This window comes from Triticum urartu, chromosome 7A (assembly GCF_056163025.1).
Source record: "Triticum urartu cultivar PI428250 chromosome 7A, HENAU_Tu73, whole genome shotgun sequence".
Taxonomy (NCBI): Eukaryota; Viridiplantae; Streptophyta; class Magnoliopsida; order Poales; family Poaceae; genus Triticum; species Triticum urartu.
The window spans coordinates 699,992,114-700,008,945 of record NC_141879.1 but is presented as its reverse complement, the minus strand read 5'-3'; the positions used below and the strand labels follow the sequence as shown (position 1 = coordinate 700,008,945).

Sequence of the window (16,832 nt, the reverse complement as noted above, 5' to 3'; positions counted from 1 at the left end):
TCATAAATCATAATTGGCGACCGTCAGCTGTGAGGGATTTCGCAACGACCCCCTCCCCATCGTTGCATGAATCAGTACAGGTCCGGTGCCACGTCAGATTTGAAACCGATACGCCGAGGATAAAACCCAATGAATGGTCTTTTTTCCAAATAATACCCGCCACCCACTTGCCAGCGGCGTGGTCTTGCACATGGAGGCCCTTGGTTCGAATCCCAAGACCGCGCCCCCCTTTTATCTTCTTTTTGAACCATGATGGCATATTTCTTCCCAAAATTAGCATGGCAATTTTACAAAATTTGGAAATTATGTCACGTCGCAATTTTAAACCTTTTTGTAATAAATTATCATGGCAGTATTATAAATATTAAGAGATGGCATTTTTATTATTAAGAGATGGCATCTTTTTTATTGATTGCATTTTTTTTATTAAAAGATGGTGTTTTTTATCATGGCATTTTTAAGAGATTGCATTTTTACAAAAATTAACAGAGGCAAAGTTATTTCTTTGTTTTTACCGACATGGCATTTTTTTTAGTTTTTTGCACAATGGACCAAGTAAAGCAAAACAATATTTTCGTAGCATTTTATTAAATTATATAACATGGCATTCTTGTAAAATAGCATGGCGTTTTGAATAAAGCAGTAAACCGGGCCTTTGGGCCAATGGCATTTGTTGTAAAAGACAAAAAGAAAAAGAAAAGACTCTGCCGCATCCCCATTCCTCTATCCTCCAGGTGAAAAATTCCCCATCCCCATTCGAGCGGACCACGCGCTGCAAGACCTAATTTTTCCTCTGAATCGAGCTCGCGGCCGGCCGGCCGGCGTCGTGGACTCCAGTCCAGATCCATCTCGCTTGCCTCCTCCCCGCAGTCCGCACCTCGCGCAATGGCCTCCAGATCGAGCTCCTCTCCTAGCGTTTGAGTCGCCTCACTCAACCAAGCCGCTCTTCCGCTTCACGCCGTAATCCCACGGGAGCACGCAGGTGAGCATCTCGCGCGTTCTCTTTGTTTTTCTCTGCATCTACCGTTGGCGCTCAAATCTTTCGTGTATTCGTGCCTAGAATCGAAGGAACACGCCCGCGTTGCCGCCGTTGCTCGCCGCCGCCGCCGCCGCCGGACCCTCCTTCTCTGGCGCGTCCAGTCTCCGAGGGTAAACCCGTCTCACCTCACCTCCTTCCTGTATTTTACTTGCTTTAAAAAAAATTTAGATTAGAAGCTGGCCTGAACTCTGAAGGAGTTACTTGCCGCGTCTTTTCAGTTCACTGGACTCTGACGGAGCACCATGCCAGACAGGAGAGGCGCGACCCTGTTCGAGGACCTGCCCGAGGAGATCATCAACAAAATACTCGTCCTGTTGGCGTCCAAGGACGTCGGCCGCTGTCGAGTTGTGAACGCTTCATGGTGCAGTGCCACATCCACGCCTGAATTCATGCTCGAACACCACCGCCGCCAGCCGTCGCTCCCCATTGTCGATGGGTGTGGAAAGCCTGCCAATCATGTCGTCTTGGGCGACGCCGGTGCTGGTGCTTCCAATCAACAGCTTTGGCCTTTCCTCTCAGGCTCCAAACACCGTTCCAGGAATGAGCCCATAGCCGTCTGTGATGGCTTCCTTATCGTTTCTTGGGGATATGAATTCTACATCTGCAATCCGGTTACCCGCAAGCATGCTCTCTTACCGCAGCCTCAAGTTGGGCAAGGCATCGACAATACCATGGTTGGTTTCTACCAGCACCATCCAACTGGAGAATACAGGGTTCTCTGGGTCTCACGGTCACATCAGACGTCTGAATCCAGCTTATATGTCCTCACAGTGGGATCCGACAGGCCAAGGCGCATCAGCGTCAGAATGCCAACAGTCTTGTCGTCTTCCGCAGAAGAGGAGTTATGGAACAAGCTGATCTATTCATACTGTTCATCACCTGTACACCACCGTGACAGCCTCCACTGGTATCCTTATGGCACCAGTGACATTGCAGGAGGCGGTGGAGATATCATTGTGTTTGACACAGAAGCAGAGTCATTCCGGTGGATGCGCAGTCCCACCCAGCCGTGCAATCATAGTAAGTTGTTCGACATGGAGGAAACACTTGCTTTCTGGGGCCGCTCAGTTTCTAACACTTCTATGGATGTCTGGGAGATGCAGGATTACGAGGCTGAAATCTGGGCTTTCAGGTACAGGATTGATGTATCAACGGTGGAGGCATCAAGACAACTTTATTTAACTTCTTTCAAAAAGAAAAAGACAAGACCACTTGATTCTGCCGTGCGGTTGTTTAATGATATGGCTGTGCTAAACGAGCGTGAGCTGCTGGTCAGGTTTAACCACCAACATGTGTTGCGTTGTGATATTGATGGCAAATTCTTAGGTATTGTGAACATCGGAAAAAGTCAGTATCGCATGTGGCTTACCCCCCACCGCCTCAAAGAGAGCATTGTTCCAATTCCAGGCCATGAGATGCAAGAAGATGAGGAGCCTCCATTCTCCACAGGGCATGTCTGAATGATCATGATTCCTGGTTTGCTTTGCTATCACTCAGATCATGCCTTCTGTTCTAGCTCTTCTTACTTAGTAGTACTAGCAGACCAGCAGTAGACGAACATGCCATTTTGGATGGTTGCAGTAGCACCTGTGATATCATTTGGTTGTATTATGATGTGCTGAATATCCTTTTAATGTTCTAAAGTATGAAGTATCGATCTATGATATTAGAACCTTTTATTACTGTTCCTCCCTGCCTCCCAAATCTGCTTTAGATTCGTCGCAGTTAAGATGCACGAGCGACATTTTTAATACTAGAAATTCAGTCTTTCTTTTACTGCAAGATGAGACTTTCGCTCCTGGTCATGCTCTTTGAGTGGAGGCATTTTTAGTGTTTGAAATGTTATGCTGTATCACTTCCATAGCCTGTCAATTTGATCTCTGTTGTCCATTATGCAATTTGGGCATAACAATGTTTCAGGAGGTTAACAGATGCTGTGTGTGTCAACATGTTTTATTAGGATCACAACATGCGTATCATGGCCTTAATTAGCACACTTTTGTTTTTGATAGATTAATGCTGCTATGATTGAAGAAAGAGCCTTGGTGCTTTGGTGGTATGTTGGGAGTACTGCTAGTCCTTTTTTCCTGCTGTTTTCTGTTTCCAGAGTTTTCTGTTTATTTTTCATTTGGTCATGTAGAACCGGAGGATGTGCTCTCCAGGAGCAGATAAATATGCCTCTTCTTGGTTCAGCTTTCTCTGGATAAAACATCTCTTTTCTCCCCTCAACTGAGACGCCGGACTGAACAATTAGCACTAGAACGATATCGAACAGAAGACGACCTTTTCAGGAATTTTTTTTGCTGAGTGGGCCTACGTTGGATTATATAGAAACGTTGGATTATATAGATGAGAAACAGAGTTCATCTTTCAAAGAACTTTACGGAATCACCTTGCCCAAGCACCCGTTTAGCATTACTTGAGTTTGTCCAGTTTTTAAGTTCTCCCAAATCTAGTTGACCCAAGGGTCTCCAAAACCTCTGTCCTAGTAATTGCAGAATGCAGCTCCAACTGACGGAGTCAAAAGCTTCTTGGAAATCCATCTTCAGCACGATCAAAAGGCATTTTACGCCTCTGAGCACATCGCTCGAGCTTCGAAGCTAAAGCAAAGTTTTTCACTATGGCACGTCCTCTGATAAAGTCTGATTGCATGCAATGAACAAGCATTGATATGAACTGCTGCAACCTAATAGCCAGAACCTTTGTGAGAAGCATGGTGAGGCTATGGACCAGTGTAATTGGGCGGTAATGCGTGATTTCTAGCGGAGTCTCAACCTTGGGGAGTAGGGATATGTGTGCTATAGATTAACTCCGGAGATATCAATTTTGTTCTCGTAGAACTCTGAGAAAATAGCCATCAGATCGTTTTTCAGAAGTGAAGCATTTGCTTAATATAACTTGTTTGTGAAACCATCTAGCACCTGGCTCCTGTTATTGGGTGATAATTTGATTGCTTGCAAAATCTCTTCCCAAGAGAAGGGCAGGGATAAGCTCGCAAGGCAAATTGAATCTAACTGATCATAGAGCAGAGGCAGGTTAATAGTTGGCTGCGATGGAATTACGCACCCGAAAATGTTGCTGTAGAACCCGGTTGAAATATCCAGCTTGTCTGCGTGCCGAAATGCTAAATATTGTCCTTGACTAGCACCTGGATTTTGTTTCGTCTAGCTTGACAGTTTGCATCAATATGAAAGAATCCAGGGTTCTCATCACCAAAAATGTTAGGCTTGTGGCAACAACGACACACCTATTTGGAGGTGAATTAGTAGCTCTTCTGACTTCTCCTATGGTGATTCATTCAACAAAATGTTTGGTTGGCAGTGGTTCGAGGACGTCCTTCTGGTTTGATGAATTGTCCGGGTGCGGCAGGCGATCATGCACTTTTCCTACCCTGCTCTCTTTTGCCTGAAACCAGAGCTGCACTATTTCCTCGCAATTCAGTCAGGATGCTTGCAGCATCTAACTAGACCCTAACCTTTCTGCCTCGGCTAGCCATGAGCTTGATCTGCTGCTTCAACACCTAACCAGTATGCAGCTGAAACCCGGAGGAGGTGACTCAAGGACATCCTCTATTGACAGCTCGGGGGCTACCACTGCATATACTTTTTATAAGCTTTTGACTTTCTTTTTTTCTCGAATACGCTAAGGAAGCGTATCATTGCATTGATAGACGGAGAGAAAAAAGAGAAGGTACAGGGGTGGGAATCATAGCCTCGTGCGCATAGATGGCGAGCCTATGAACCCGGGGGAGCAGAGGTAGGGGGGTGCTCAGCCCCAACAATTACAATGTCAGGTTACAAAATGGTTCGAGGCTAGCCCTCGAGCTCCAGCAGCAGCCCATGAACGAGCTTCGTCCTTGATGGCGGCGATCAGGGAAGAGGAAGAAGGGGTAACCTTGTCGAAGATGATCGCGTTCCGGTGTCGCCACAGGGACCAGGCAACGAGGGAGGCGATAGTGGCCAGGCCACGCCTGCGCGCAGCCGGGAGGGGAATCAGGGCTGCGGAGAGCCAGGCAAAGTAGCCGGTGGTGCCATCGGGCGCAACCGTCGTTGGGGAACACCACGAGAGGATCTCGTGCCATGTGATGCACGCGAACACGCACCCCACCAAGATGTGATGGAGTGTTTCGGGCTCCTGACAGCAAAAGACACACACGGGCTCATGTGGCAGACCTCGCCAAGCCAGGCGATCAGCAGACCAACAACGGCTAAGGGATGCGAGCCAGATGAAGAATTTGACCGAGGTGGGGGCACTAGTTTCCCAGGTGAGGCGCCAAAACTCGGAGGCCGTGGATCCATGAAATAGGGCGCTGTAGCATGAGGAAGCAGAGTAGACGCCATTGGCAGTCCAGCGCCAGCGAAGCAGGTCCGGGCGCGGGACAAGCTCGACAGTCTGGAGGCGGCGCCAGAGCTCCACATATTCAACCGCGGCCGCGGGACCGAGGGGGCCTCGGATGTCAGAGATCCAGCAACGGTCAGAAAGCGCCTGGGCCACCGTACGCAAGCGCCGGACACGGCGAGGAACCAGCGCCACCAAGGAAGGGGCGCTGTCAAGGGGGGAAAGACCGTCCAGCCACGGGTCCAACCAGAAGCAGCAGGTGTTGCCATCACCAAGGATCCACGACGTGGATGCCCGAAAAAACTGAGTCACCTCAGGGTCGCGCGGGAGCTGTAAGTGTGCCCACGACCGAGAGTGGTCAGTAGCCTGGAGCCAAAGCCAACGCGTCCGAAGCGAGATGCCAGTGCGGTGAAAGTCGCGGATGCCCAGACCCCCCAGCTCGATCGGGCGGCAAACCCGTGCCCAGCTAACTAGGCAAGAACCAGCGCGTGCGTCCTTCCTCCCATGCCAGAGGAAATCACGGAGGATACGATTGGCCTGCTTCAGGATGGCAGGGGAGAGGGCCATGGCGAGGAGCATGTGGACAGGCATAGCGCTCAGAACATGACGAACCAAGTTGAGCCGCTCGCCGCGGTTGAGCAGAGCAGCTTTCCAAGTAGCAAGCTTGCGACCAAGCTTCTCGATCAAGGGAAGCAGGTGGGCGGTAGGAACTTTCCTGAGCGAGAGAGGGAGGCCTAGGTAGCGAATGGGAAAGGGCACCACCGGGCAGGCGAGGGCGGTGGTGACGTTGCTCGCAAAGCCGTCCAGGCACTGGATGAGGGCGGCCTGGCACTTCGTGAAGTTAGTGCGCAAGCCCGAGGCAGTGCCGAAGCGCTCAAGCAGAGAGTTGATAGCAGAGAGCTCAGATTCATCGGGGTGGCAAAAGATGATCACATCGTCAGCGAAGAGAGAGACGCTAAATGGGGCATGCCTGCGCGTCAGCCGCTTGATGATGCTGGACTGAACGGCGAACTGGAGCAGCGTGTTGAGCGTGTCGATGACCAGCACGAACAACATCGGGGAGACCGGATCCCCTTGGCGAAGGCCCTGGCCGTGCGGAATCGGGGGGCCTGGCGTGCCATTGATCAGGACGCGCGTTGAGGCTGTCGAGATCAGAATGGAAATCCACTCACGCCACCGCGGGCCAAATCCCATGTGTTGGAGCACCTGAAGCAGGAAGGGCCAGGAGACAGAGTCGAACGCTCGCGCGATATCCAGCTTGAGTAGCACATGGGGTTGCTTCAGTTGGTGCAGCTGCCTCGCGGTCTGCTGGACGAGGAGGAAGTTATCATGAACGCTCCGTCCCGAGATGAAGGCACTTTGGTTGGTGGAGATGAGTTCGCCGAGGCGCAGCGCCAAGCGGAGCGAAAGAACCTTAGCAAAGAGCTTCGCGATCAGATGGATGAGGCTGATCGGCCGATAATCAAAGAGGGAGGCGGCGTCGGGTCGCTTAGGAAGCAGAGTGATGTACGCCTCATTGAGCCGCTGGAAGGCGTGGCCATTTAGCGCGTAGAGCTTGTCGAAGACGTCGCAAAGGTCGTCTTTGATTATGTGCCAACACGAGCGTAGAAACTCGACAGTGAATCCGTCGGGGCCGGGTGCCTTTCCAGAAGGGAGCCGCTTGATAGCCTCCCAGATTTCCGCCGACGAGAACGAGCGATCCAAGGCAGAGAGGTCGAAGGAGCGCTGGCCAATGGCCGCCAGGTCGAGGGTGAACCCGCGTGCGGCAGGGGCGTCGAGAACGGAAGAGAAGTGCGTGAACGCGGCCTGGGCTAGGTCCGCCTCACCTGACACGTGCACCCCATCCACAAGGAAGCTGAGGATGCGGTTCTTATTGCTACGGTGAGACGCCCGAATCTTGGAGATGGCGGCAGGAGCTTCGCCAGCCCAAAGCCAGCACAACCAGGCACGCTGGCGGGCGATCGACCACTCGAGGGAGGCCAACCCGAGGTATTTACGCTTGAGCTGCCGGCGGAGCCAGGTCTCGGGGGGGGGGGAGGCGGCGAGTGTCTTGAGCCTCGTCAAGCTTGGCGATGAGCTCGCGGGCAACCCCAAGCTGAGCAGTAAGATTGGAGGCGAAGCGACAGCTCCATCTTTGGAGGCTGCGCGCGGTGACCCTGAGGCGAGCAAAGATGCGCCTGAACGGGTCGAGCTCCGGGGCCGTGGAGTGCCACGCCGACTGGACGGTGTGTTGAAAGCCATCAAGGCTGGGCCAGTACTGTTGGAAGTGAAAGCGCCTGCTGCCGCCGCCCGGGTGGCACGGTCCAGGAGGAGGGGAGAGTGATCTGAAACCGTAGACACCAGACAACGCAGGAGGCAGTGAGCGTGGTCGAGCTCCCATGACGGGGTACACAGCACACGGTCATTACGGACCAGGGTCGGGTTGTCCTGCTCATTGGACCAAGTGTAGCGCCGCCCATGGAGGTAGATGTCGTGGAGACCATGATCCGAGATAAAACGTCGGAATTTGTTCATCGTGCGCCTATTAATGCGGTCATTGCTTTTGTCACTGGCCGAGGCAATCATGTTAAAATCACCACCCAAAAGCCAGGGCCCGGCCATAGTAGATCGAAGCTGTTGAAGCTCGGTAAGGAAAGCCAGCTTTGCATCGTCCCCCTGGGGGCCATAAACGCCGGTGATCCACCAGTGGGCGCCACCAGCGGTGGCGGTGACTACGGCAGGGACGTGGTGATCTCCAATGGACGTGTTCAACAAGGCGACCCGATCACTATGCCACGCTAAGATGATGCCGCCGCGCGTGCCCTCCGCGGGCAACCAGAAGAATTTGTCAAAGGCAGTGCCGAGGGTCTCGCAAACAAGCACCGACAAGACCAAAGCGAGTTTAGATTCCTGGAGACAAACAATACAGGGGGAGGCCGAAGCAATAACAGACCGGACAGCCACGCGCTTGGCCGCATTATTGAGCCCGCACACGTTCCAGAAAATAACTCTAAGGTTGTCTTCCATAAGAAAAGATGGGGGGAGGCTGGAAGGCGACAGCAGGCGTCGCACTCATGCCGCAGAAGGGCATGGCAGGGGGTGAGGCGACAGGATGCCATCGAGGACGGACTGGGGCACCTTCCATCCATAGAATTCGGCGAACGCGCGAACCACATCCACAGCTAGGGGCTGCTCGAACAGCTTGTTGTACTTGACCATGACCTCGTCAGAGAGCGGCTCATCGTCCTTGATGAGACCCAAGCGGAGGAGGAGTACACGCTTGGCCTTGGATTCCGAATCAAGACCCTGGTCAGCCTTGGCAATGCGCGTGCTCCGACGGGGGGTGAAGTTGGGGGGGAGAGCGGCCTTTCCACGGCGGGGCCCGGGGGTTGGCAGGACCGGAGAAGCCACGGTGCTGATGGAGTTGAGAAATCCCATAAGATGCGCGGGCGCAGCGGCTTGAGCACACAGCGAGGGAGCGCTAGGCGGTGGTACGTGCATGGCCTCGGGATCCGGCGGCGAGGCATGTCCATGCATAGGTGGGGAGGGAGCCACGGGGTCCACCGAATTCACAACAGGAGAAACAGGTGCCGCCAAAACCGAGCCAGGACGAGGGGGGGGGGCACCAAATCAGCAGGCGGGGGGAGATCTTCCTAGTGAGCCGCGCCAACAGAGGTGGCTGGACTGGCGTTGTGATCCGAGGGGCGGGCCTGGGATTCCGCCAACGGGGCGCGATTGGCCAGCTACGACGAGGCGGGGCCACCAACCGCGTGCGGTAACCCGACTAGGGGGCAGACAGAGGCGGGGCCTTCCTGAATAGGAGAGAGCGCAGCCTCTGGTGGCGCGCCAGCCAAGAGTAGGGGCGCAGGAGGATCGCCAGCCAAAAGCGTAGCAGGCGTGGGAGGCGACAAAACCGCCTCTGGGACGCGAGCGCCAATCAAGGACCGGGGGGAAGGATCTGGAGTCCTCGCGAGCGCAGCCGAGGTGACACGTGGCGAGTCCGGAGGGGGTGGAGCGAGGAGCAGCACCGGAGCGGGGCGGTTGGCAGGCTGGGCGGTCAGCGGTGCCGTTTGAACCGCAGCGACTCTGGGACCCGCCTGGTCCAAAGCGGGCAGGGCAGGTGACAAGGCCGTGCCAGCTGTGGCGGAGGGGGGGCCAGGCGAAGAGTGGCAGGGATCCGATGCGGAGGAGGAAAGGCGCTGGGGTGCGGGCCCAGCACGCCTTGCCAGCCCCGGTGGGGGGGGGGGGGCGGCCGGCGGCCAGACGGGCGGGCAGCGCCACCACGACCAGCACGGCGGGAGGGGCCCGAGGAACGCCGGGGAAGGAACTCGTGCCTGCGCGGCCATGGTCCCGGGACAGGCGGCGAACCAGGGGCGTCGTCGTCCTCATCGCTAGGTGGCGCCGATGGAGGAGGAGCAGGGAGGCGGTAATCCTAAGACTCAGAGACGTGGATCGACACCGGGAACCGGACGAGGGGGCGCGCGAAGCGCATGACACAGTCCGGGTCAGCATCCAGAGCGATGCCATCACGCGGCGGCAGGAGGAGCTCGGAGGAGCGGGGGATCCCGTCGGGGTTCGCCGTCCATGCCGAAAGGCGAAACACAGACATGTCATGGCCGGAGCGAGGTCCTCAATGAGGCAGAAGGGTGCTAGGAGGAAGTCGACTTTCAGCGGAATCGTTTGGCCGCGACTGCAATTCTTCATTTGGCCTTTCGAGGTAGATTGAACACAAGGCATCCCATGATGGTTGTGATCTCTGCCCAGCTTCAGATGTGATCTCGCGAAAGCTTGGAGTGCTACATTGGGTCGCTACTGCTGTCAGTGTTGTGGAGTTTGTGCACTCTGATGAAGTGTTAGGATGGTTTGGCCGTCTATGGGATGTACTGTTCGCAGCTCGCGCGGCCACACTTTGGAATGCTCGAAATGCACGGGTATTCGATCCGACAATAAGCATTGGTGTGATGCCTACACTGCCACGGCTGTCTCCGACTTAATCCAACAGAACTTTGTTGTTTTTCTTTCAACAAAGGATAATATATTAATATCAAGTACACCCGGCCTCTGCAACAACTCAAGGCCACGAGCAACTCGAGGCATCAAGGATGCACAGAACAAAAAAAAAGAAAAAATAACGAAAACAAAAAACGTAGATCTAAGGCATGCCGTAACCAACAACGATACCAAGCACTACCGTGACAACACACAGGCTGCGAGTAGGTTCTCCAAAAGCAACGTCTTTAAGAAGATAAGGACACACAAGTGTCACCATTGTCGGATTCAGTCAAATACTAAATCCCGAGTTTTCACCCAGAGAGAAGAACTGAGCAACATCATGCAATGCCTTCAACAAGGTAACGATATCAAGATACCGCCATTGCCAGGTATGGCCGGCGAAGGATACACCATGGGTTTTCACCCTGAAACTCTAGTCCCGGTTCTGAAGTAGCACCACCAAACACAACCACGAAGTGTTGTTGCAACCGCTGGACCACCCCCTTCATTCCTTCAATCCTTGACAATGCCGAACACAGACAAACGCCCACATGCGTCGTGTTCTAGATCACTCGGCAATGAATATGCATAATCCTCGTGCACAAGGACCATGGAACATCACATCTCAGAACGTATGAATGTTTGGCATTCCAACCATTGTCCATTGCTCACATACACAATTCTGATGGGAAAAGCTATGCTCCTATGAGCTTGTTGACGGGCGGTGACGCGACTGCCAGGAGCCACCGAAACCCACAATAAGGGCACCTTCGACAGACCCATGCCATCCTCGCCATCAACTGATGACGAACTTGGGAAAAGGATCCCTTCAGTTGTCCAGTTGCAGCCGTGGTCGTCCATGTCCCTAATCTTCATATTGGAGTCAGATCGAATCATAGTCATATCGCAAGTGACCGCCGCCGCTATGGATGGCATCTCCGTCTTCAAATCTTGATCCAGCGCCGCACAAGTCGCCGCGGCCAGCACCGCCTAGATCCATAGGCGGCCGTCACGCTGCCCTCGCAGCCGCTTCAGCCATGCCACCACCAGAAGGTTGAGGCCGCCGCCCCGTTTCCGAGCTCCGCCAAGCGCCAATGCCGTCTAGGGCCGGCCCCCACGCAAGGCCGGAGGTCCCCTCGGCAGGAGAGGACGAGAGCCTGCCACCGCCGTCCACCGAACGGGCCTTACCCGTCGGTTTCCTCCGGCGGTGGTGGGGTGTATGGAGGAGAGGGGAGACGGGGACGGCGGCTAGGGTTTCACCCGTGCCGCCCCCCTAACAGAACTTTGTTGTTAGCAATGAGAAGTTGAAGAATAGCTTTCTACTTGGCCCACTGCCGCAATGCTGCCCTGAGCCGCCGAAACCTTGAAGTTAAATCTAGTTGCCGCTGGAAAAAAAACTCCGTCCACGAGACCAGTTACCCACTGCCGCAATGCTGCCCTGAGCCACCGAAAACTTGAAGTTAAATCTAGTTGCCGCTGGAAAAAAAACTCTGTCCACGAGACCAGTTATCATAAATCTTCTGCTGCAGTTCTTGAATATATAACCAGTGGTTCTCCATATTGAATTCGTGCACTTGAATTAAAAAAACACTCGGTAAAGTGGGTTCTGTTGTCCGCCTTCTCTCAATTGCGGTTAGAATGGACACATGTCCAATATATACCGAATGTCTCAATCTTACCGTGTTAAACTATAGATACATAGAGTGTTCGATGGTTACTGAGTATTTTTTGCTAAAAAAGGAAAAAGGACATAAATCTAAATGTTTACCGAGTGCCTGACAAACACACTTGCTAAACTTCTTGACACTTGCTAAACCTCTTGACACTCATGTAGTGATATATACTACTCATCCATATGTTCATAAGCACAAATGGTATCTTAACGTATACTCAGCGACCATGAGCTGCTGATTTAGTTCAATGCTAAACACGTGTTGCATTGCGACATTAATGGCAAGTTCTTAAGGATGCGAAGATTGGGAAGCGACAGTATCGTATGGATCTTACTCCGCGTCGTCTCAAAGAGATCATTATTCCAATTCCAGAAGGTGAGATGCAAAAAGAAGATGAGCCTACACCCTGGGAGTATGCCTGGATGTTCAGCTCTTGATTTGCTATGCCCTTGGGAGTATCTATCTATGCTATCCTATAAGAGTCATGTGTTTTGCTCCAAGTTTCTCTAAATTATTATTACTGAAACTTGTAGAACTGGTCATTTTGGAAGGTCGCAACAGCACCTTCTCTGTCATCAGTTGGTGCTTATGATTATGTCTTGAACATCAAGTGAATGTTCTGAACTATGGAGTAACTATGCTACTATTAAACTTTTCTACTGTTCATTCGCCGAAAGTTACTTTCTGTTTGCAGGGTTAATTAAGACGCACAAACAGTAAAACACATTCAGATGAGAAGTCCAGTCTTACTTTATGGAATTATTTGAGTCAATACTTTTGTCAGAGATATGACACTTGTAGCTGTTCAAATATTTCCATATGTTGTTTGATCCTTGATGTTCAGTATTCAATTTGGTGGTCGCAACTCCTGACGACAAACGTGCTTTGTTGCTGGTTCATCTATGTCCGGTCCGGATGAAATATCTTTTTTGCAACTTACAATTGCAGTATGTGATGACAGTTAAAGGCAACCTAATCAGTGAATAACTGATCGGACGAACTGTAGAATGGCAGTACAACTGAAGAGTTAAACATAATTGTGGCTTATTTTGATCATCTATTTCTGAAAATGTCCGTCTACACTAAATTGGTATTTATCTATTGGTTGCTAATATTTTAGCCTCTTTCTCTTCATCTTTTCTGTCGTAGAGTATAAACTGCCGTATTTGTGCGAGCATAAGGTGTGCCGGTGGATGTATATTCTGTGTTAGGATTTAATTAAGACACTTAATTGTAGGGAAATCTCCCCTTGTCCTAACGGCCCCTCTGCAACAACCGCATCCCTCGATGCGCTGTTTGGGAACGGACGCATCCCTCTGTTGCGTCCTCTCAGATTGTGTATAAGCCTAATCATTAATGAAAGAGATCAACAGTTTTGCTTTACTATTCATTCATCTCTTGTTCGATCTCAAACATGTTATCAGCACGCTCCCAGCGGAGCAATTCCATCGGCGCGACGGTTCCTGGCTACTGCATCGCCCACGAGTTTGACGGCTACAGCCCTTGGTTCGCCGTGGTGGCGCCCGCTACCGCAGTGGCCCTCGGCCCGGCGGAAGCGCTTCCAAGCGGCAGCCTCGCGCCGTACATGGTCACAGCCTGTTCGCGGCACAGCGGTGAGGCTCTTCCGCGGCAAGCCATGCCCGGCGAGTCTCTCAATCAGGGAAGGTAACAGAAAAGAAGATCAGGGAAGAGCAAGTGAAAACAGAGGAGTGCCCATCGATTGAGAGATGCAAACAAAGAAGAAAAAAAGGTACCATGGCATGCGTTCACTTCCTCTTGCACCGGATCGAGCGGCAACTGCTGCTGTTTTTCGTCCACATCCCTAGCGGTGCCCCAACCATGCGCCTTGGCTGCTCCCCCACGGGACAGAACGGCCACTGCCCGCTTGCTCTCGCTTGCTCCCCAGCGTGTCCCATTTGCATAAGGTTGGGCCACCGCTTTTCAGCCCTTTTTCTGTTGAGTTTTAACATTCCAGAAAATATGTGATCATTATGTGGCATGTTCAATATGTTTGCTTTTTAGCAATCTCTATAACATGTCTTATTACTATAATGACATTGTTTTGCGATCGAGATTAAGTTTTCTCGCACAACAATATTGATTTGTGATTGAGAAATGTATATTTTTTATCGCAAAATAATCTCATTGCAACTGAGATCAATTTTCTATCGCAAAATATTAATTCACCCTGCTGAATTATCTTGCAACTTAATACGAGATCATCTCATTTAATTTAAGGTCTATACAATTCAAGTTTTTCACTTGAGCATCAAGTTTGCAACATTCATTACTATTCATTACAATAGTAGTGTATATCTGTTGAGTACCGAGATGTATTCCAGATCTTAAGTTGATGTAATATATTTCCATGTTTATCACATGTCGAGATTAATTACATCCATTTGCAATTGAGATTTTTTAAACTCTTGCAAAGATAAATTCAGTATCTATGCAATACTGTTTCTCCATTGAATACTAGGTATTCCTGAATATTGTCTATGATGTATTTACTTCCATGTTAAACACATGTCGAGATTAATACGTCTATTTGCAATTGAGATTTTCAATTTCTTGCAAATACATATGCAAAATTCAAAGTGATTTCTTCAAATTGATGCTTGGGATCACAAGGTAGTCATATGGATCTACTGCCTATGAAGATTATCGATGACTACTGCTAAAGCCTACATTTTGTCGTTTCGACATTATGATTGCTTTACAAAGTGCTGTCCCACACATTTTACTAAGTCATGACAAAAGGCATTACGAGTGAGTATCTACTAATTTCATCAGATTATACTCCCTAGTGCTGAGAGATCTACTCCATTTTGGAGATTATCTTCAAGGTGTCATATTTAGCAATTTGAGATTCACACTAATTGTTTCAAGATAACTTCTTGAAATACCCATTGATTTTGCTAAGTTCATTACAACATCATCCATGATGGTCTTTAATTTACGGGCTATAAATTAATTATCTATGGTTTACCCATAGAGGTAACATATGGCTATAGAATTTAAGGCATTCGCCCTTGATGGCCACCACTACCCTATCTAGGCCATGGACATCATAATCGCTCTTGTGTCTCATGGGATAATGTGTGCAATCCTAGATTCACCTCTGCTCAGGATCACACCGCTAACAGAAAAATGTTGTCTTATACTCCCTACGTTCCTTGATATAAGGTGTATAGATTTTTGAGAAAAAGTCTGAAATATAAGGTGTATTGCGTTGCACCACTCGTTTGGATAATTTTTTAAGGGATTTGATTACATTTCCTTATGTCAGGAAAGCTCCTCTATTTTCTCATGTCAATTAGTCAGGTGTAATCTTGCCCAAAACTTGAGAAACTTTTCCTCCACATGTGTTCTTTAATTTCCGTGCCAAAAGTTATACACCCTATATTTAGGAACAGAGGGGGTACATTATAAGGCATTAGATTTAGATCTCAGCATCTAGTTATTCAGTATCAGCAATTCCTGGGATACAATAAACTCAAGGGCAAAGGTTTGAAACTCACTTCAACCTTGAACCCGACATCACTAGTGATGACGGGATCCTATGGCCACAGAGAACGTGTGGTCGAATATGCCTCAACCGACATGTTTGGAGACTATGAATAGTCTCTCAATCTTCTGAGTGGTCAACATAATTTATGCCCATTTACGATGTTCTAACAATGACATAAATATTGTTGTCACCATATATTGTATATCACAATATATTGTATATATTCTATCAACACCTTGGTATAAATACATTTGTATGTATACTATATATCTTACAGTGATTTTCATATTGAGAATTTTCATGTCTATATATATAGATTTCTATGGGAGTCAATATGATGAATGATGATATGTGCCTTATGGACATATGCACCACAAACTCTATACCCAGGGAAGTGAAATGTTTCCACTCTCATTGAGAAAAAGGAGATATTTTAGAATCTCTAGACGCGATGAGGTATTTGTTGGCTCAACTCGAGTCATATTTACTATTCCTGTGGGTTTTCGTGTAACGTCAGGATGCTTTATTGCTTCCTAGTTTAACTTGTACCCTACTAAACTATAGAGGTATCCGTCAAAATAGTTTCCATAGTGAAACTTATGATGACAACAAAGAGGACTAATTCTCTTTACCATATGCAATGGATATGGCAAGCACATTCTCTATGTATCATCTGGATTATACTACACATACTGCAAAGCCCGTACGACATGTTGCGTCCAAGATATTTTTCCAGAATGTCTTGTATATGACAAACTTGGCGCTCTCGCCTTGGTCATCGAGACATTGGGTTGAAACCAAAACTATCAGCAATTCCAATAGTTTATGATTACTATGATGCTAAATTCTAACAACATTTGGACTTTATGTGTACTACAAGTGACACAGGGAAGCTAATTTTAAGGCACATGCACCGACGCGTACCAGTGTTGTGTGTGTGTGCCATGACCATGCAACTGCACTTATTCAAGACATGACATGACTTGTGTATCGCTATTTTTGAGATGTGATGATATTTGTGTTGAATGATGATGATGTTATGATGAGACTAATGTATGTGTATGATATGATGTGAGTAGTGTATGTTTATTATGATCTGATGAAACTACTGTATAGAGCCTGTACAAATACATCACAAATACGTAGAGGGGGTATAAATCTGTGAAAGCAGGAATACTAGCAGCAGCGCTGGAAGGCATCTAGCAGCAGCGCTGGATTATCAGCAGCGCTTGCCTTTCTGCAGCGCTACAGATATTTAGCAGTAGCGCTTGTCAGGGCAGCGCTACTGCTAACCATACTT

At 49.7% G+C, this 16,832-nt stretch overlaps 2 protein-coding genes and 1 long non-coding RNA gene across 4 annotated transcripts; 1 reads left to right on the top strand and 2 right to left on the bottom strand.

Annotated features, from left to right (window-relative positions):
- The first annotated feature begins 695 nt into the window (after window positions 1-695).
- Window positions 696-2,937, top strand: LOC125523367 (putative F-box protein At4g21240). 2 transcript variants are annotated; one of them, XM_048688414.2, is made up of 3 exons: window positions 696-982; window positions 1,061-1,149; window positions 1,289-2,937. In XM_048688414.2, the coding sequence occupies exon 3, from the start codon at window positions 1,429-1,431 to the stop codon at window positions 2,497-2,499; it is 1,071 nt and encodes a 356-aa protein (XP_048544371.1). In that variant the 5' UTR covers window positions 696-982; window positions 1,061-1,149; window positions 1,289-1,428; the 3' UTR covers window positions 2,500-2,937. The 2 variants fall into 2 exon arrangements, with proteins under 2 accessions (XP_048544371.1, XP_048544370.1); XM_048688413.2 differs by having other exon boundaries at window positions 1,258-2,937.
- Window positions 2,938-4,828: 1,891 nt separating this feature from the next.
- Window positions 4,829-8,857, bottom strand: LOC147961761 (uncharacterized). The gene is made up of 2 exons (XM_087533930.1): window positions 8,495-8,857; window positions 4,829-8,266 (listed from the first exon to the last, which is right to left on the bottom strand). Exons 1-2 carry the CDS (start codon window positions 8,855-8,857, stop codon window positions 4,829-4,831), a joined length of 3,801 nt encoding a protein of 1,266 aa, XP_087390056.1.
- A 4,763-nt stretch (window positions 8,858-13,620) lies between these two features.
- Window positions 13,621-15,607, bottom strand: LOC125523726 (uncharacterized). Its single transcript, XR_007290356.2, has 2 exons — window positions 13,776-15,607; window positions 13,621-13,672 (listed from the first exon to the last, which is right to left on the bottom strand). It is a non-coding gene; the product is annotated as an uncharacterized LOC125523726 (long non-coding RNA).
- Between the last annotated feature and the right edge of the window lie 1,225 nt (window positions 15,608-16,832).